Source organism: Pelecanus crispus, chromosome 7, assembly GCF_030463565.1.
Source record: "Pelecanus crispus isolate bPelCri1 chromosome 7, bPelCri1.pri, whole genome shotgun sequence".
In the NCBI taxonomy this organism is placed as follows: domain Eukaryota; kingdom Metazoa; phylum Chordata; class Aves; order Pelecaniformes; family Pelecanidae; genus Pelecanus; species Pelecanus crispus.
In genome coordinates, this window is record NC_134649.1 from 37856063 (window position 1) to 37877837 (window position 21775).

The 21775-nt window shown below is 46.1% G+C and overlaps 1 protein-coding gene across 1 annotated transcript; it reads left to right on the plus strand.

Annotated features, from left to right (window-relative positions):
- The first annotated feature begins 2048 nt into the window (after window positions 1–2048).
- Window positions 2049–2723, plus strand: DNAJB8 (DnaJ heat shock protein family (Hsp40) member B8). Its single transcript, XM_009489196.1, has one exon. It carries the CDS (start codon window positions 2049–2051, stop codon window positions 2721–2723), a length of 675 nt encoding a protein of 224 aa, XP_009487471.1.
- Window positions 2724–21775: the final 19052 nt, after the last annotated feature.

The window sequence follows — 21775 nt, forward strand, 5'->3', positions numbered from 1 at the left end:
GTGGTAAGCTTGAATCACACTCAAGTCCAATGGACAACCATAAAAAAGCACTAGCCCAAATAAACGAGTCCCCTTGGTGAAGATTTCTAGCAAAGCATCACAGTGTGAGCAAGCCATGAAGCCTTGGCTCTCCCCTCAGTGTGGAAGAATGCTTTGGGATGCTTTGGGAATGCAAAGAGCCCTCCAAGTTCAAACAGGCAGCAGCAGCTTGCTCCTGTGCCCAGATTAACTTTTGCCATTGCTACAGTACAAACAACATCCAGCAGAAAAATCATACACATGGCACAACCACCCTGTAGTTAAGAAGACCTCCTCTGTGCAAAAGGAGGCAAAAGCCAAGATCTCCCCAATGACATGAGCCCATGGGACCATGAGCTCTTTCGTTGCTTTGCACTTCCTTCAGCTCCAGCCTCCAGACCAGCACTGCGCTGCCTTACGGCAACTTCTACCACCAGAATATGACAGGTACCTCCATACTACTGACCCATCACTGACTGGTGGCAAAACCAGCAAAACAAAGCCCTTCCCCAACACACGTCAGCTCAATCACCTTGCTTCCTTCCTCTGTCATGTTGCTTTCTACAGTCTGACATGGCTGCCCCTTGGCTTCATGGCCCCACATGTGCAATGTATGTTATGACAGCAGCCAGCTCATATGCTGCACATATGCTCTTTGGTCTGTCCGGCTCTTGACTCCTTCCCAAAGTGTTGGGTAATGGAAACGAGGGCAGTGACCTGCAATACATGCTGCCATTAGTAGGTGTTTACAACACTGTGTTACAGACAGATGAGTTCTCATTATTGGCACTTCCTTGGAGACCTCCTTCATGCAGTGATTCCCTGTGAAGATATTGCATTTCCCACAGGAATGGCAAATCCAGGGAACAGAAACAGATGCAGGATAACCCCAGACTGGATCAAAGTTCAGCTCCTCAGGCTGAACTTGTCTGTGTCAAGTTCATGGGGCATCCGTTGCACATGCATATACCTTAGGAGAGAGATCCAAAAAAGCATGTAGAAAAGAGGCTAAGATTGTTAATGAGCTTCATTCTGGGCATTTATTTTAGTAACAACATGAGAGCTAAGCTCTTCTGGAAGTGTTAGGTTTGTCTATAAATTCAGAAGAGATCATGATGGTGATTTTTAAGAAAAGACCCCACTCTGGGTTTAAAAATGGCCACATAAGGAGGTTCCAATGATTCATTACCTTCATAATGAAGGATGTGCAATGTGTTTTGAGTTTCAATTTGCCTAATGCCACCTTCCAACTGCTTTGGCCAGGAGCCTGAAGATCCCTGTGCCATTGAATTTCTGGTCCCATGCAGGTTCTCACAGACTATGATGAAGCTGGCATTGAACTTCTTAATACCAAGACACTTTCCCTGAGTATCTCACTCCAGAGCATGTTTTCCAAACCCTTAATCACATTTTATGGCTCTTCCAAGAGCCTTCTCCAATTTATCAACACTATTCCCAAACCATGGGTAGCCAAACTGCAAACAGCTTTCCCATAGCTGCTGCCATCGGGTAATATGCCCCATAATATGAGCTCAGTACACCACACTTCCCTGGACAGCACACAAAACCACACCGAGTATCTGAGAATCCTGCCTTTGGGCAGGTACAGGCAAAAAATATTCTGACAAAGTCGTACATCACTGCTGTGACATCACAGCTACATCGGGTAACTACAACATCACATGTATGATCTAGATTTGAAAACATAAGGCCAGAGACAACCAACTCCACCCTAGAATCAAGTCAGGTCAACTGAGCAACGATTGGCTGAGCCCCCTCTGAGGTCACAATCTCCTGATTTGTGAACAACAGGCTTAAAAAGAAAGGATATGGCCAAGCAGCACTGTGTGGCCTCGTGATGCAAAAGGACAGAAGAGATCAAGGGATGAACCGAGCATCTACCCACCCCTGAAGAGCGCAGCAGCATTCAATGTGCAGGAGTCTCTGCATACTAGTCACCCCTGAGCTTCATGTCCTTGATGGGAGAGAGGTACCAGGCATCTTCCAAGTAGCCCCACCTTTCCTTTGAGATGATGGATTACTACAAAGTCCTTGGACTGCAAAAAAGTGCCTCACAGGATGATGTTAAGAAATCCTACCACAAACTAGCACTAAAATGGCATCCTGATAAGAATCCCAGCAACAAGGAGGAAGCCGAAAAGAAATTCAAAGCAGTTGCTGAGGCATATGAGGTTTTGTCTGACCCTCAGAAACGATCACTGTATGACAGGTCTGTTAAGGAAAGCAGATCCCACAGAGGAAGAAGTGCCATGGAGGGTCATAACAGCTCCTTTGATTCCCCTTACATATTCCATGACCTCGAGGAGATCTTTAGGGAAGTCTTTGGAGGGACGGATCCCTTTGTACATGTTTTCTGGGACCCCTTTGACAACATCAGAAACAATGGTGAAAACTGGCGCAAGACAAGTGGAAGAGGAAGAAGGTCCAGCCTGTTTTCTGACTTTATGGAGTCATTTATGCCATGGAATTCATTCAGGCCCAGAGAGCAGCCCACCTCCTCCTTTGCTGAGGACACAGCTGGGCCACACAGTGTCAGATCAGTGTTAACCACTACTGAAGTGATCAATGGCAAGAGGATCACCACGCAGAAAATCATCGAGAATGGACAGGAGAGAACAGAAGTGGAAGAAGATGGCCAGCTGAGGTCTGTGACAATAAACGGGAGACATCATCTGAAATTATAATGTACCCCAGCACAAGCATTAAATGCAAGCTGTGGGATGTGATCTCATTGCTCAATGGATGGGATCTACTACAAGCAGTATTAATAAATGCTGAGTTCATGACACAACCGATGCAGACTTCTCAATAGTTGGGAACAAATACTTCACAGAGTTATGCTAAACTAAGGAGTGGGATTCTACTAACCTGTGTAAGGTGATAGATAGTGCTTGTTCAGTAAATAGGTATGCTAGACATATGTGAAAGCAACCTTGCCAGTTTGCCAAAGAGACCAAGTTGATTAATACAGCAAGAGGAGACAGGCTGGTTGATGGACAGGTAAGAGGGCTGTATGACAAGCTATACGTCCTCTTCTTGCTCCTTGAAATGCCAATCTTGAAGTCTACTAGTTGGAAGAATAAAGACTTGTGTGACCCTCATACCCAGCCCTGAGGCTGAGTGAAGAATATCCTACCTTTGGTGTATGAGGAGATGCATATTCATTGGAAAAAGTTTTTGTACGCAGGCAAGAAGGTGGGGGAGGTTCACTGGGTCACGCAGAGCCTAGGGGAGAGGGACTGGCATAGGAAAAACCAAAGGAAGGAAGAAAATGTCATTCCTCAGACTGTAGTAGAAAATGGGGGCTTTCTTGAGAATGCCCTGCAAATTATGACCAGAGATCCTGATGGAAGCACTGTGTAGGTCAGGGGCTGAAAGTGAGCAGGGAGAAGGTGAATTTGGCTCTTGGACTGGGACAACCTATAGTCCCTTTCTGCTTGGAGTCATTCAAACAAAAAGAGCTAAATTCAAACCATGAGCAAACAGATTCCAGGGGGCTGAGTTTAACTCCCTCTTTGTGCAAAGCTGGATGCGGGGACTTAGATGGTGCTTTACCATCCTTATTGTCTTGCTCACAGCTGCAAGAGCCAGTTCACAATGCATTTCTTGCACAGCCTGCCAGCATGCTGCTTTCGTCCTCCACTGAGCTAAGGAACGCGCTCCCCATGTTTCCGCCCTCCCCTGTGCTGACATGAACTGCTGAGCCTTGTTTCTTGCTTGGCCAGATCACCTTAGGCATTTAAAATCTTACACGCCTCTTATTTTTGGTCCCACGCTACCATCCCCTTGAGTTTCCCAGCTTGCCCTGCCCACTGATGTCTCCCTGGAGACTGGAACTAGTTTTCAGGGACATTTTCACTCTAATCCAGATTGCAATTGCTGCTTGCGTTTGGGCAGGTCTTTGCATCTGTTTCCTCTGCTTTAAAATGGGAATAACAGACTCCCATGCTTTGAAGGAGACTGTGAGGTAGTGATACTAGTAAAGGACTCTGAACATCAAGCAGTACGTTAAATTAGCCAGAATACTGCCATCCCTTAATCAAAATCTTTTACTTTTCAAAGGAAAATGCAGCTTAAATCACCTTCCTTAGCAACTGATGCCGTGCCCAGCTTGGAAAAACAGAACAAAACTGTATTTGTTATGTTGAGGGCTGTTAAGTCCCTATGAGTCCCTCTCCCAGTAAGAAAAAGACATAGCACTGTGGGGCAAGTAGAAACCTAAGTGCGTGTTGGGTTCATGGAGGGAGGCCAGCGGTGATGGGAGCAGGGAAAACCTTGGTGCAGGGACAAACTGCATCTGCTGCTCTTCCACAGTTTGGGAGCCATCAGCAGTCCTGCAAGCATTGGGACTCCAAGGATTGCAAAGATTTAAGGGGCTTGGTACAGTAAGATTATTTTGGTCAGAGCAAACATGAGTAAATATTTCTACCAATATGGACACCATGTTCATGTGAGATGGCTTCTTGAATTTACCTTATGCTACTTCGGAGGAAGTCCAAGATAAAAAAAAAAACAAACAACAAACACAACAACAAGAAACCAAACTGCACATTTTGGATCGGAAACTGAAATGGTCTTTGATCAAAATAACATGTTTTGAAATCTGGACCAGAGTTGAATTCCCAGCTCCTCAACCTTTTCAGCTTGCTAGGGCTAAAACTGCTTCAGTCTCACCTCTAATGGGATATTTTTATGTATGCGCATCAATATTTCTTGATCTGAGATCAAGATACGCAGATCTACACACATCTTAGACCTGCCCTGCCTTGGGTCAGCAATTCCCTCTCTCGTATCAGTATCTAAGGCAGCATCTAAGAGCAAGCATTTCCTTTTCCCACCCCTGGGTCAGAGAGTTTCCATTGCCACGCAGCAACAGAGAGCTCCTGGGGCAGCTCTGGCAGCTGCATGTGCCAAAACCTGCTGTTAGGTATATGGGAACATAGATTGGGAAGGGACCCAGCTCACCCAGTAAGTGTCACGTCCAGGAGGACCTGCAGTTCCTCTTCCACATCTCCATGTGCACTGCAGGTCACAAAACACCTCGCAGCACTTTCTGCAAGCAAAAGATCTGAGATTAAAAAAAAAAAGACAACCATAAAAGTCTGGTGGTAAGAGAGTGGGTCAGACTGCATTAGCAAAGTCCTGCATTCCTGCAATAGCAAGGAATCTGCCAGGTGTGCCCAAACCACCCATGGAAACGGGTTGTGTCTCTGTTACAGAGAAAGATAAATGAACCCCTGCAAACTCTGCCTTGGAAGAAAACCCTTGCCTGTCCTAGGACATGGGATCAGACTATCACTGAGCCTGCCAACAAAACACTAACACGTTCAAGGAGGTTTTTTTAAAGCTTTTTCTCATGCCATTTAGCAGCTGCAGTGCCGGAGGAGGCAGCACCAGCTGTCCAGTCACAGCATAACCTGGGAGCCTTTGCCTCGCCCAGTTCCAGCTCTTTGTTCCTCCTCCAGAAATACATATTCCCTCTAAAAAGCTGTATTTTGGGATCTTGCCTGGGCAGTGGTGTGTCTTTCAGGTGTGTCATGGCTGAAGGCACTTGCATGTGCAGTCAATCCACCTACGAGGACTACAGGCACCAGCAGCAGAGCCTTTTGCTCAGCTGCCAATAGAAACCAGCCCCTCATCCTTCCAGCCACCGCTGCACCTGATGGGCTCATTTCAAACACCAGCTCTACTTGAACATGTCACACTGGGGGGCAGTTTGAAGCCTCGGGTTTGACTGCAGAACCAAACCCAAGCGTGTGGCCCTGGCTTGCCCGCGGCACCAGGAAGAACAGGGAGTGAAGGTGGCTTGAGCCCGGCCGGCAGCCTGCGCGGAGAGGCTGAGTCATTTTATTAGCAGGCCCCACAACTACTTTAATGTGGGCTTAGGCTGCAAAAACAAAAACATACATAAAAGCATTTGGAATTACTTCATAAAATACTAAATCACAATATTAACCGACTGACCTTTGCTCTATGCAGACCTGCTAATTTTAGCAATTACAGCCAACAACTTGAACATATCAAGTGGGCAACTGTTTAACAATAATGACATCTGCTTGGAAAATCCAATTATGTCTAAACATCTTTAAATCCCCACTAGGGGATACCTGCTTTCTTTTTGCAACTGTTAGTCTCTGCCTAATAGGATTTTAAACGCGCAGCCTGCTGCACACTGTGGTGGCAGTGGCCCCTCTCCCTGGAGTGGCAACAACAGGACTGCCATCCCATTAAGCAGGGAGTGAGAGTCTCTCCTCGGACAGTGATGGAAGCGGTTTGTTTTTCTGACAGCCTAATCTGATAGACGGGTGCATTAGCTGGGTCCCTTTGCTCCCCTGTCCCCCCTGCAGTTACTGCTCCCCTCCACAGCCCCCCAAGGTTACACGTGCTGGACACAGCCAGGGCTGATCTCCACAGGCTGTTTCTCAGGAAGGCCCTTGCTACCAAGATGGGCTTTGCAGCCATCGGTGCCTTTTGTGGGGCAACCAACATGAGATTTCCTCCTGCAAGGTCCTCAGACACAAACTAGTTTTGTTTTCTGGGTTGACCTTTGTTTCTTTCTTCTCTTTTCCCCCTTCTTTCCTCCTCTACCCCCAGCTACTTCAATCCCTCCCTGCTGCTCCCTGCTTTGTGCGTGAAACTCCAGCACTGAGATCTGTTTCTCTCTATAATAGGAACCCCTAAAACACAAGAGCTACACAGTGGCTTTTGCAGCCATATTTCAGGCCTGTAGGTTTTTCATGCCAAGAAAAGTGACGTTAGAAGTAAATGGGACCAGTGAAGTGAGCACAAGAAGACCATCCGATTCTCCAATAAAGCACCCCAATGCAGACCAAGATCCTCCACTGTAAAATCAAAGGTCCTTATCCAGCCCCCAGTTAGGTTGCCGCAAACCCCTGAGCTCCACTGATCTGGCAGCAGTCTCTGCTCCACGGTCCCACTCCTGATCACTCAGCACCCTGGGCTGCAAGGCTATTGTCAGATATTTGAATTGAGATACAAGAACAGAATATTTCCGTCCCTTCTCCTCCCTCCCTCTCCCTCCCTGGCCAGCCTGGCTCTTTTCTGATGGAGCGTGCAGCAAAATCATAATCACATGTTTGCAGCAGTAGGAGGCCATTGGCATGGAAGTAGCTGTGATGTCACTACAAACATTTCCACCCTATCCCATTTCTGCAGAACAGTCTCCGTTTTTATGACCCCATCCTGAGATCTGCAGGAAATCAAATTGTCCTGATTCTATTTTGAGAGCTGGTGTCATGGCATCAATATATAACGATGTGGTGTCAAGCCGGAGAGGCTCGAGTGCTTTGCCGTGGTGTCACAGCCGGTTTGTTTTGTGCAGCTCTACGGACTGGATCGCAGCCCTGCGGATGCCACGCTTGCCGTGCTGGGACCGCTTGGGACACGTATGCTGTGCTAATGGGATGAGCTGCAGGGGTAGGACACAGGGCAGGTCTGGCTTCCATCCATCGGCAGCTCCCACACCCTGTTAGAGGTTACCAGCTGGGGCACAATGGTACCAGAGTGCAGAGCAATCGTGCAGGCACGCGCTATGTTGTTCCTACAGAAAGGAGCTTTCAGTGCCAGCCCAGCCCCCGGGGGCTGCATGTGAGGGAAGAGAAGAGCATTGTTGCAAGGTGCTTGTGCAGGGCAAGGGGAGTTGCAAGCAAGGGAGAGATTTGGGGACAGACAGACACTGGCAAAGTGCTTGGGGCAAGAAACTAAGGGGCAATCTGACCAAAACAGGGAGAAGCAGCACCCAGCAGATGCAAATTCTTGCCTAAACTAGGATTACCAGAATGAAACATGGGTTCAACCCCCCCAACTAGCCATCTGGGATTCAAACAGGGGTTTAGATCCCCCTGTGCTCATGAAACACTTCTCTGATGCTTTCCACCAACAGGTGAACACCTACAGACTGGAGCTCTCCTTCATGCCTGTCTCACAGGGAAGAATTGGGCCCGAGATGTCCCTTGGCAATTAAGCTCCAGTGACATCCCTGGCTGATTTATCTCCTGCACCCAAATCTTATCTTCTCTTCAAAAACCATCAAATCTAACACAGGGCATACACAAAACGCTCTTGAACTGAGGTCTCCAACAGAAGCAACATCTGTAGCAAAATTTTATCTATTGGCCAGAGAGCTTATCCTGGAAGAACTTAAGACAGCCTACAGAGTCCCCTGGAGAAGAGCAGGAAAAAGCACTGGATAGACTAAAATAGCAGTGGGAGAGACGTGGTGGTGACCCATAGCTCCTAGGAAGGAAAAGAACATAGACTGCTTTTCAGAAAGTGTAGTGGGAGCTTCTCTATTATTTCTCTTAATGTAAGGGACAGGACAATCCCATATATTTCAAGATTTTGCAGAAGGGTGCAGGTTTGAATCCTACATTAAGATCAGAGCTCCTCCAGGAGAAACATCTTTTACAGGCTATGTTATGGAAAGTTAGAGCCTCTTTGCAAAGGCAAAAGAGAGCATAGTGACAGAGTTCAAGTATCTCAAGGCTCATATGAAGCACACCAAGTGCTCATGTGTGTTTGCTCTCCACAGTACCAGAAAATATGCATGCTACAACCCCAGGTAGGAAAGGGTATTAACCCTTGAGGCACTTTGTTTCTGATGAAACTCCACCATCTCAGCTGAACCTCACCAAGACTGAATGTGACCCTTTATTTACCTTTCACCATAACTGCTAAACTCACTGCATCGAAAGGAGCCAGGGCTGAGACCAGACAACCGCTTTCTAAACTCCTGTATGGGGAACATTAGTAATTGGAGATAGCAGTCCAGAAGACTTGCAGCCTGAGACAACACGTCAGTTCCCATGAAATTGCTGGGTCATTAGTCATCTCCTCTCTGCAGCTTTCATTTTCAAGCCCTCCTTTATGTTTGGCTATGATTAGCACTCAATTGCATTCACCTTTGGTCACCCTCCAAAAAGCACCAGGCAAAGGAGCTCATGGGACTTGAATACCACCCACTTCTGAAGCACTGAAGAAAGTTCTTTACTGTTTGTCTTCAGTATCTGCTTTCCCATCTTCCATGGGGCTATGCTCTGCAACTCTCTCTTCGTGGCTGGCAGAACTTTGTCTGAGCCCTTCCTTCCCCAGGCTCAGACCTCCCTGGTGCCACTACAGAGAGCTCCTCACTTTCCCATGCCCTTGATCACTCAGCATCTTGGCTTGGTGATGCCATCCACCCTTTCCAGCTCCTCCACTTCCTCACTTTACCCTGAATTCCTTTCACCTCCCTCCAATGCCTTCCAGGAGCTGCTTTCTCTCCTTCCTCCTGCTGCTTGCTAATGCTTTCCTTCCTACTTTGGACACTGCACCCCCGTAAATAAAGAGTTGCTTGAATTACTCAGCTAAGAACCTGGCCTCTTCCCACCAACCATGACACGAGGAAAACTCTCAATGGTGTTTAAACAGCCGCAAATTGAGGCCCAGCAGCACCAGGTGACTTGGCAAGGAGTGACATTGGTGTTACAGAGACACACTCCAGCATGGTCAGAGTGAGGAGCCCATGTGGGGTGATAACATTTTTTTTAATTGTATTTTTTTATTTTATTTTTCCCTCTCTTGTGGTTCCTCCTGCTCCCGGAATGAACAGGGGTTTTTATTGCTGGGGTTAAAAAACACGAATTTGCATTACATCCTGGCTCCCGCTGTAATACTTCAGTCTTGTTTCTCTCTCGTCCCCTCTCCAGAACAACTGATGCTATCACAGCCTGATTTAATTTCAAAGACGGATTGTGATTTGGCAGTCGGGGGAAAAAAAAAAAGCCAAGCTAATCAAAAGTCACCATCTGCTGCGTTGCCATGGGGATATTCCTCCCCAATAAATGTGCTCTTTGCCAAAATCACAGATAACAGCACTATAAAGGGTGGGAGGTGGAGGGGGGGGGAATCAAAGAAAGAAGTTCCGACACTAGGGGGGAAAAACGAAAGAGAGAAACGAGGGAGAAACAAGAGACAGAGAAGAAGTGGGAGAGAAAGGAGCATGGACTACTGAGGAAAAATGATGAATGGACCAACTAGGGAGAAGGAGGAAGAAATCAGAGAGACTAACAAGCAGCTGAGGGTGACAAAGTGATGGAAGGAGACAGACAACTGGAAAGGAGGAAAGAGGAGAGACACCTCGAGACACTCTGCTGCATAAGATACCAAAACAAAACAAGCAGAGATAAGAGAATTGCCCTCAAAGCCTCATCTCAGGGGAAGGGGAGAAAACTGAAGCATCAGTGAGAACTCCCAGGGATGTTGGTTGGAGCTCAAGAAGAGATCTTACCACTATTTGCATCGCAGTTACTGAAAATAAATCCCTGGATGGGATGGATGGTGACATGTGGGGATGACCAGGGTCAGATCACTGGTGTTCCAGCAGCCTGGACGCTGTCAGGGCCCCATGGTGAGCTGGAAGGGTTTATCATGCTGCAACATGGCACAAGGACCTGGTGGGTTAAAATACAAGTTATCTGGAATTGAGCACCTTCAAGCTGTCCTATTTGAGATGGCAGAAGGGCAGGGGCCAGTCGTTCAACAGTGGCTGTCACTTTTTATTTTCCCTTCTGATACTGGTAGCAATTTGGGATATGGAATATAAAGGCAAAGAGTGCATCTGTGCAGGGGGTCATTGCTGTCCCCAGTGCTCAGAGGGGACTGGCCAGGCTCCCACAGCACCATGCACAGGCACCGGGCAAGGCAGTTGGCCAAAGAAAAATGGGGTCACCTAACATGAAATGAGTAAAAGCTGTCAAATTTTAGGTCACAATGTGCTGACTGCCCCCTGACCCTGCTTAGTGCATGCTTGTGTGTGTTGAGTGTCTCTATTAACCCCTAGCAGCTAACAGAGATATGGGAGGCATCCCACACTCCTCCCCAACCCTAGTGGGAGCTAAGCAAAGGGGTCACCTAGCACCCACACTAGTAGAATGGGATGAATTATTTGCAATAGAGGCACCACCAGCCTTTTTCTTCCTCCTCCCCTTTTGGAGAATAAACCTGGAGTAGATCATAGGTTGTGTGAATTCTTCACTCAGAAAATAACTGAATGACTTCTGCATGAACTTGTTTTGCAATTCAATACTAGCACTGGTAAGAAATGGTTGCTGCATGTTGACTGGAGGAGCACAACACCATGTTGCCCATATCCAACAGTCAAAAACTTTGGATCAGCTCTTTTCGCTTCCCTGTGCTCCTACCTCCTCCTCACATCAAGAGGTGCTGTAAAAATCACAAGTCTTAAAACAGTGTTGGATGTTTTTCTCTGTATAATCATTTCAGAGCACTGGGGTCACACTTCCATCCTTCTCTGCTCAACTGCCTAAATGTTTTGTTTTGAAGGAAAGCTAAAGAGCCTTCCATCACATGACTCCAGGAGCTGGGGTTTAGAAGTGTACACTAGCATATGTCCCACAATAGCATTAATGCCAGTTGAATCTATGTACATGGAAAGAGATAGGCAGTTGGACTGAATTAATTTAAAAATTAGAATGGGAGTAATTGAGTAATATTTTTCAGAGTAGCTTTAGCAAAGACCAAAGGCATTGGGTCCTCTGAGCTCAAATGCCCTCACCTGTCTGAATGGAGCCAGATGGGCTGTCAGAGCAGCAGTATTTCTGTACTCTAGATCCCATCTTCCCCCCATACCACTACCTCCAAGACCCCCAAAACACCTCTCCCAAGCCAGGCAAGATCTGGGGAAGCAGAGATGGCCATGGCAGTAATGGGGTTCCTCCAGACCCAACATCCTCCCTCTGTTGGCATGGCGGAACTCAGCCATGGCCGGAGCTGAGAGAAGTTCCAGCAGGTTGTCTAAAAGCCTCTTTATCCTCTGCAGACGCAGGATGGTGCCCTCCAGGGAGCCCTTTGGGCTGTTCTCCATATGGGATGGCTCCAGCACTTGGGCCAAGGATAGCCCCCAGCTGTGTCACCCCCCCCAGCAGAGTCCCTGCACAGGGAGGATGGAAGAAATGAGCTCAGAATGAATGGACTGAGCTGAAAGTCGGGAGAGAGAAGACATTGATGTGGGAACTGGAGAACCTGGGGGAAAAAAAAAGAAAAAACCAAAACCTAGAAAACTCAAGTAATGCAAATGGGAGAGGGAGGGCAAGCTCCCTGGAATGGGGGACTACAGGGAAGGCTTGTGGGAGAGACAGGCAGAAGATAAAACCACACAAAATAGAGAAAAGCTTCTGGATAGCATAAGAATCAGGTGCACGAACACCCACATTTACATCCTGCTAGCGTGGAGGGTATGACATGGGGTTAGACGGCAGAGGGATGGGACTAAGACAGCCTCCAGGAGGCCACTTAAAAACAATCTGGCACATGGATATGAACAGCTGAAACTCCAACAGCACCGTGTGAGGGATGGCCCGTTGGCAGCACCACAAGGCGATGGCCACAGCACCCGCTGGGAACGCTGAGAGGGCCCTGAAGGGAGCTGGGGCAACAGCACTGACTGCTGGTGTCAGAGGCTATTGGGGAGGGTTTCTGTGGGGAGCTGCACTGGGAAGGGGTTTCTAGCACATACAACGTGAATGCACGAAGGGCTGACACTCGCGGGACATCCACTGGCTGGTCTGCAGCACTCAGCCCCAGTGCCCAGGGGTTGTTCATGGTGAGTGGAGAGTGCTGCTGGGCAGGTTGGATGCACAAGCAGCCTCCCTTGGTTCCACTGTCCCAGCCTTGGCGTAGTCAGGCAGTGCAACGCTGGGCCACCGTCCCCAGTGGAGCAGGGCCTTAGTCCCAGATCAGCTCCCGGGGAAGGAAATGAGAAGTGGGGACAGGGACATCAGCAAAGCAAAGGGCTAAACCAAGCAGCATCGTGAAGAACAGAGCCCCCATCACAATCCTGCCTCCACCATATGTCTCACTTCCCTGTCCTGCCTCCCCCTTTCCTCCCACTGGTCTGTTACAACATTTTACAGTATGGGAAGGAAGGGAGCTCCAGCAAGAGAAGGGACAAAAGCAGGGAAACAACGAAGATTTGTTTAAAATTAGAGAATTTTGTTAAACAAAACCTTTTCCTATGCAGTCAGCCTATTGCTACTACCACTTTTCTCCCCTCCCTCCCCAATTAAACAGCAAATTATACTTATCAAAGAAAAGAAGGTAAAGAGAAATCTGAAAAGCTGTGAGAAACCTTTAATTATTAGTATAGTGGCATGAAAAGCTGTTGAGCCCCTTAGAAACGTACATGGCCAATTATCAAAAAATATAAGAGATGCAGAAAGAAAGGTTTGTCTAATAAGTATGAATCGCAGGGCCATTTAGAACATCAGTGTTAAAGCATTAGAGTTAAATGGAAAAGTAAAAAGGGGCTGATGGTTTTAACTATTTCACAGGAGGACAAGAGGTTGATACTGATAAGACAAGCAGTATAGTGAAGTTAATTATCTGCGGCCCTTGGTGCACAAAGCTTTTTGAGCTGGTGATTAATAGAGATAAACCATTCAAACTCCACATTTCTAAGGTGAATGAAGATGGCAGAGGAACCGCACAGCCCCAGCATACTAACTACTCTGACAGCAATGGGCCTGGCTGCTGCGGAGGGCGCTGGGTGGGTTTATCGCACCCAATCTCTTCCCCTTCCTCTAATGGCAGGGAGGTTTGGAAGGTATGGAGAAGGGGTGGCCAAATATCCCCAGCACCTCTGGGGTTTGTTTCATTGGAGATGGCTGGGGCAGCTTCCCTTTAACTAATAAAAATCATCTTTACGAAGTGCTCCAGTGTTACCTCCCTGAGAGTAATGCAATCTGGTGGATGCTTATAGGCAAGTGTTTAACACCACACTGATCCTTCTTGCTCTGCATTAGCTGTTTATCCCAGGCCTGCTTGCTGCTAGGTACATTCAGAGGACCTCTCCTTCAGCTCTTCATCCCACCCTGCAGCTCAGGTAGAAGTATTGTGACCTCCCTGGACCAGAGGTCAGTGGAGTAGATAGGGGTTAAAAGTGCTTGAAGAAAGCACATGTCCTAGATATGAATTCTGTTTTATAATCACAGAGTACCTGCATGGAGGATGGGAATAAATTAAGTGGTCTGGCACTTTTGTGGGAACTGGGAAACAAAGATGTGAATACAGGACCGACTCAGCCCTTCATCTTTCTGAGACAGATACATCAGGCACCATGAGGTTTATCATGCTTGAGTCTGGCAGATAAGACCTAAAAATGGAGAGCCTGGATGGACAACCAAGAGAGGCAGATCCTGATCTTACAAGATTTCCAGCCAGATCTCCAAACCAAAGCAATTTAGACGTGCTCCCATAACAGTCCTAACCTCCAAACTCTGGGATTTGGGTCAGACATTTCTCCAAATCTCCTAGAACTGAAAAATTCCTGGGAGATTTCTGATACTTCCTGCTGGGCCCCCCTAGATGCTGCAAACGCTGGTTTTCTTCTTCTGATGTTTCAGTGTTTCTGTCTAGAGCCCAGCTAGAACAATGAAGTTCAGAGACAGCAGTGAAAATTAAAGTAATCAGAAAAAATGGACTCCGTTTCTAAGCTTCACAAACTACTTGGTGTGTCGGTTTCCAGTTCAATTTGAATTCTAGAACGACTTTGGGGTTGGCTGTTATTTTCTCCAAAGTGGTTCCCTTCTCCTTGATAAGTTTGGAAAGGCATCTAAACTTCAGCATCTGCAAACAAAAGAATCTTATATTTTTGGCCAAACTAAATTGAATAAATTTTGTGTTTGTTAATTGCATCCAGGCCAACCTTGCGCAGGGCCAAGTTTCAGCCCAGTGGGATTTGCACATGGCCTGGATACAAGCTATTGTAAATGGGGATCCCTGAAGGAAAAGCTGACAGATGGTGATTCTAAAAATGTTTGTCAGAGCCAGCCTTTGTGACACAGAAAACCCATAGCCAAGGGGGTCCCTGAGTTGGAGAGATGGTTCTGAACTATATGGAAGGCCAGGGGAGTTTGTTGGTACTGGAGAAGTTTGACTGGGCCTCTTCTCATTGCCTGCCAAACCCATTTCCGTTAGACCCCCTCTCTCTAAGATCTGGTTAGTTGGATAAAATGGAAATTGGATCAGTGCTGCACCTGGTTTTCCAGCTACATATTCCAAAACCACTCCAATTTCCATGCTATAAAATGGGACCAAGATGGACATAGTTTATCCAAGCTGCGTGGAAACCCTCCTCAGCCAGTCCCATGAGTGAGGTTACAGTCTGGCTTATGCATCAGAATTTTGGTGATGGGATCAACACCAAAACTCATTGACCCATCTCCCTATTAGTACCACTTTTCTTCTAATTAAATGACTGCATTAAAAGTCCAGACCAGGAAAGGTCCCATCCAACATGCATAAGCAATATGCAAGGAAAAATTTCTCCTTGTGATTTTCTGGTCAAGTACTGCAGATCCAAATGCTTCCAAGCAAGGATGATAAGATCCAGAAACGAATTTCCCAGTTGGCCCCATTCAGCATCCCAAGACACCAACAGCTTTCCCAAAGGGCTCTGCAGCAAACATCAAGCTTTTGCAAGCTTAGAAACAACAGGTCTCTCCTTTCCCTTGTTCATCCTCATCAGTGTCAAGTTTCAGTGGTGGGTTTCAGTAGCTCGATGCAAAGCAGTGGGAGAGGAGTTAAAACAGGATAATGCACCATGAGTCATCTCTACTCAATAACTCCCCGGCTTGGGGGTGGGAGACTGAAGCATACCTGGACCAAGTCCGGGGCATGCCGGAGCCCAGCTTTACAAACAGCCTGGTCACCTGGGGGAGAGGGGAGCTGGCTCCGGGATGGCAGCACCAGCTCCAGGAGAGGTTACAAGGCCCTTGCAGTCAAGTTCAAATTACATATCAGACACATGCTCCCACGAGCAGACTCCAGACACCAGCTGCTTATTTTTAGACTGGAAAAACCTTTTTACTTACCGACACAGGTGGTGAGGCTGGAGCACACAGAGCACCAGCGGCCCCAGCAGTCCCATGGCCATCCCCAAAGGGGCAACGCCAACAACCCTCCAAGCACTTTCCGCCATCCCTTTGCCTCTCATGGTGGGAAAGGATCAGAACAGTTTGCTGTATTGCAGCAGAGGGGACCACGAGAAGCTCTCCCGACACTGTCGCTTGGGGTGTGCGCAGCCCCAATGCTGTGCTGCAGCACGCCTTGCCCCACTGTGCTGACCAGCCTCCTTTGCTCTCCACTGAGTGCATCAGCCCCAATGTTCAGCAACACTGTGTCAGAAATTTCAAGAAAATAATATAGCATCTTGGGAGTTGCTCGTGCTTCCTTCTAAAAAAAACCCAGCTTTTCTGCATTGCGCTTCTCATCACTACAGCTGTAACCAAACTAGTACACAAGTCCAGACACCCTGTTAGCTCCTTCAGCAACTGGACGAATCATTTGGATCGAATTACTTATTTAATGAATTTTGCTTTCTCCCTGTAAACAGCAAGTAAGGAGTCTGCAATGGTTTTGGATACATTTTTTAATTTTCTGCAACTAATTTTTGTCACTTGCCTCACTCATTACAGCATTTGTCATCTGAAAACTGAAATTTAAATCCTTCATCTGGCTCCGAGTGAACATACCTGTCACATGCTTGTTTATACCCACTTAGGTGGTCAAAAAGTTTAGAAAAATACATTAAAGATTTTAAAACTGGCCCCCAAACCTCAACATTCTCTACCATTAGCCTATTTTATCTGTTGCCAGTCATATTTGTATACATATATGTATGTGTATGCCAGGATATTAATGGAAAGTCAATATAAAGAGGGAACAGTCAGACCAAATACATTTACCATAACTTCATGTCAGATGACTGCTTTATGAAAATGCACGTTCTTTCCCTTACATCTCTGCAATTATAGATGGAAAACACAAGAAACAAGAACTTTTCTAAAAGATACCCTTTACAGGGATAGAAAAGCAAAGTTCACAAAATATTTCAGACATGAAGACAAACATATTTAGAAAAAAAAGAAAAGAGAAATGGTCCATTCAAATCACTAAGTTTAAACAAGAGACAGCATTAAACAAGAAAACCAATCTTTCCCTCTCGGGGGACCTCACCTTTTTGAACTCTGACTGCAACACAAGGCTCCTCACAGTCCTTTGGCTCCTGCCGTCTTGCAAGATCCTGCAAAAGAGCGTATTTTCTAAAAGTCAGTCTGAATTCACTGGGGGCAAGGGGGTGTTTCTCTAGCAAAAAAATCAAATAAATAGGCCTTCTTCTAGAAGCTTAAATTTTATTTAATCCTCTTTCTTCACAACACATCCATTCTGGAGACTTTTACAAGGAAGGCTAGAGATGTGCACAGTCCTGCGGTGACGGTCACTGCTGTGTGCGGGCTGCACACATTTGGGGTTTGCACAGGGTCTGGCCCGGCAGCAGAGAAGGGTGCCCATACGGCGGGGTCTTGGCAGGGAACAGGGCTTAGCAGTGGCTTATGCAGGGCTGGCACAGCAAGGGACTGGGGGACCCTGAAGGAGCTCAGCCCTGCTAGGAGCAGAGTCACTTTTGCGTAGGTATTGCAAAAAAAAAATGCCTAAAAGTTTGGGAGGTGTATCTAGGCCAGAGCATTTTATTTGGAACAAGAATAACTAAACGCCGGGATTTTGACAGAGCAGTAACGGAAGAGCATAGGGACAGCCAGGCTAAGTGTCCAGCAGAGCCATTCTGCCCCAAATACCAATGAGATTTTTATCAAGGATAACACAAGCCCTCAAAAAAAATCCAGCATTGCAAGTTTGCTCCTATCTATCTGACTGCCTGGTTATACCCTTCGGGCAGGACACAGCTCCAGAACAAACTCTTACCTCACCTATCATTTTTTGGTGGGCTTGACTTGATCACACTATTGCAAAGGTCATTTATTAGCTCTTCTCCCTGCGTTACACCTCCTGCTCTGAGTCTTTGCTGTGTTATGGCTGATGGCACTCCCAAGACAGCCATGAAAAATATCCCAATTTTTTGTGCTCTCCCATTATGGGAAGGTCTTGCTCTTCCATGGCCATATCTGGAGAGGAAATGATATAACACAGTGGTGACGTCTCTGTGAAGATGAAGTGTTGCTCAAAGCAAAGTCAGGTTGCTTCACATTTCTGCTATTTATCTCCCCTGCCAGCCATTTGTTAGGAATTTATGCATGGTCTTTAGTCACTGTTGACTCACCTTCTCTTGTTTGCTTTTAATCACTCTTCTTATAGCACAGGAAAGGTGAAGCTCTGCTCACACCTAGAGCAAGATTGGTTTGGAAAGCAAACTGGTTAGGAAAACACTGGGCACATCTCCCTCCTGCAAGCCATAGCTCATGCATCCTCCCTAGTGGGACTGCAGACATGTAGGATAGTCTTTTTTCCCTCTCTTCCATCTTATTTTTCTGACGACTTGTTTATGGTAGTGCAATAGGGGCTTTCCAGTTTTTCAAAGCAGAATAGTCCCGAAGTACTAATGCAGTCTGGAGAAACCCTCTCTAAGCATGTTTTTGGTATGATAAAACCCCTTGATTCAAAGGAACGACCTGGGCACCCAAAGGTCAGGTTTTGAGCACCCTGACTCACACCAACACCAGTGAATACTGTGGTTTCCCAGTACCTTTCAGGATGAAAGGCTTTCAGAGAACAATTCGTAGATGTTTTTGGAAGTTATGGAATGCTGTAAATTAGCAAGCAAAGACAAGACATGCAAAAAGCCCATTCCATCATGAAATCTCTGCTATGGAGTCTTTTTTCTGAGTTGTACTTTAGTGCAACTACTCATGATAACTCACTATAAAGCCCTAATAAATTTGCTGAATGGCATTTTTTATTTTACGTAGGAACCATGTAGCCATATGCTCAACTCCACTCCTTCTCGCGTAAGTCAAGTTAGGCACGTATTTGGCATCTCCAGACTCCGGGTCTGAATTCAGACATGACAAAATACAAATGTGCATGTAACTGCCCAAACGGGTAAGCGGCTGCTGGAAAGAAGGAAGGTGGACATCAAACAGATTATACAGTTACTTGGCAAAAGCTGAGAGATATCCTGGTGAATTTTTACATACAAAGAAAAAGAAACCTTAGTCACAACTCACTGGGATGTTTTAATAAAAAGAATAAAGTTTAGAAATGGGAGAACTTTAGAACAGCAACTCTAACTTTTTTTCTGGCAGAGGTGAGAGTGACTGTTATTGGGGGCAGGCTGTAAAACACGCAGATTGGAAAGATGTGGATCACAGCATGAATGGTTTTCAAGTTAATGGCAGGTTTCAGGTTATAATAGAGATTCACTTAACCACTATTTGGGAGGGATTTGATGGGATCACCTCAAATTGTAATGATTAACTGCTTGATTATTTCTGGAGCACCTAAAGACAAATTATTTTTTGCTCCAGGTCTTCATTTTCAGTGATGAAATTAGAATGATCAGATTTCTCTTGCTTCACAATACTGTTTCTATTGCTAAAAAACAAAGTATCTTTTCAGCCTATAATAAAGCTAATTTGGTTCTCGCTATAACACCATGAACTTGCATCACGTCACACAAAATGGATGAATTTGGTCATATCTGCTTGGTACCCACAACTACTCTCTCTCTCGCACATGCTCTCATAAATACTATTTTTACCTATATGTGTGTGTACATATACACAACCATATGTATGTATACAAGTATAACATCTTGCATGCCCAAATGAAGTAGGCAGCTTGTTGAATTCTACGAGTTTCTGCTTAGAAAGTTTTCCCATAAAATCCAACAATACATTTCAGAATAAGAGAAAAAAGGAGACACACAAGAGAGAGAGAGAAACCAGCACTGCTGAATGTATATGGAGCCTGGACTACTTCATTTCTGTGTGTTGAAACTAATTTGTTGCATTATGTTTCTATCTCTTGCATGTCCACATTGCCACAAGGTCTTATTTTTACAAAACAGACCCATCATTCTTTCCCACAGGATGAAAACACGGTTAAATACTTGCTGTAAAAAAACCATTATGTGATGTGCTAGCCAAATGATACACTAATACTCCGACGTAAGTGCTTTTTTGGCAACTACTCAAAGGAGCAAAAATTACATCGTTTTCAACCCCAGTGATGATAAGATTACACAAAAGAAAGCAAAATATACAAAATGGGTTGATGATAAATATTGTACAATAAATGGAGAATAAGACGGTTTTCTTGCTGTCACACCCTTTGCAGTTTTCTGCAATTTTTCCATCACTTGAGGCAGCCACACCAATTATTTCCATCATATTGGGTGTCCCCTGAAAAAAACCTGACAAAAATAAGGATTTGAAAGATTCCTTTTCAGGAACTTCCTCCACCAACTATTTCCTCCTTTTCAAATGGGGCTTTCAGAAAGGAAGTGGTGGCCAGCAGTAACATTCCCCACGGGAGGGACCCATCTTCCCTTCACATGTGGAGAAGCGAGAATATCCTCTTATGAGGCAGAGCAGGAAAAGAAATCATCCTTTCATCGGCGGTGTAGTCCGACCGGATAGGTGTCTGGTGCCGTGTCCATGATGGTACCTTCTGAGGAGTCATTTCCAATTGGCTTCGAGCCCCACATTGCAGAAGGACAGTCAAGACCCCATTGGCTTATCCTCTACCCTATTTATTTCAGTTGGAAACAAATCAAGACATTAAGAAAAAAAAAGCAACCCTTTTTCACTCAGATCCTCCACCACACTGGAAAGATTTTCTTACGTCCTCAATGAGGTGCTCAAATATTTCTCCTTGTTGCTAGCAGGCGCAGGGTTGGTGGAAATGTTTCTTGCAGCCTTTCACCTTTTTTTTTCCCAGTTTGCAAACCCAATTTCCTGCCTTCTGCACATTTCTTTGCTCCTTGTAAGTGCTTACTAGGTAGGTGGAAGGAACCATCCCAAACGCCAAGGCTGCACAGGAGCCGTTTGCTTCAAATCTCTTTTGTTGTATTTAGGTACATGTATCACAGCTGAGCTCTCTAGGTAATTTTTTAAACAGAGGAGAAAAATAAAGGAGTGCAGTTAGGACAAGGCATGGACTCAGCAGATGGTGGATGGGAAAGTCTCCAGCAAAGAAGCCATCGGCTCCCTTATTATTCTCATTTGGTGCAGTGTGTTTATTCATAATCTCCAAATGTCTAGTATCCCACGAGTGGGAGCTGGTGGACCAAGTAGCTTCTATGACTCCAGCTCCACAGCATCTGATTGCACGCACCCTCACAAAGTGTCCAAATCACTTGGGAGCCCTATGCACCCGCTGCCGTCCCACGCTGCATGGATGCAGCCACGCAGCCGCTGCATGTGGCTGAGAGCTGGGGCTGCCCCAGGGAGCCAGATGAAAAGCAGGCATTTGCCGGCAGCCCTGCAGCAATATCCTTTTTGCACAGATGTTTGCAAGGGCAGACTCACGGGGAGGGGGGCACAGAGAGGGGCACCAACCCGGAGGTGTGATACCGTCATGCACGTTTGCAAACACCATTTAGCAGAAGTCAGATGCCTATTTATTGCTTTCAAAGGGAGACGAGATCGGCTGTTAGTGCTTGCAGGATCAAATGGGTAAATTAGAGGCAGAAAAGATCGCAATTCAGGCTAATGGGATTTACACTCTCAAATCAAGTTACACGGATGCATTATAGGGAGTTCACATTGAGGGGAGCCAATTACCCCATTAGCACTAATAGGAATTGCACTAAGGCATCATGTGAGAAGACACATGCAAAAAGACCGCAGCTTTCCCTCACTTACTCAGGATTGTTTCGCTGAAACAAGGCAATAACTGATGGGTCTCTCTTGCCCTCGAC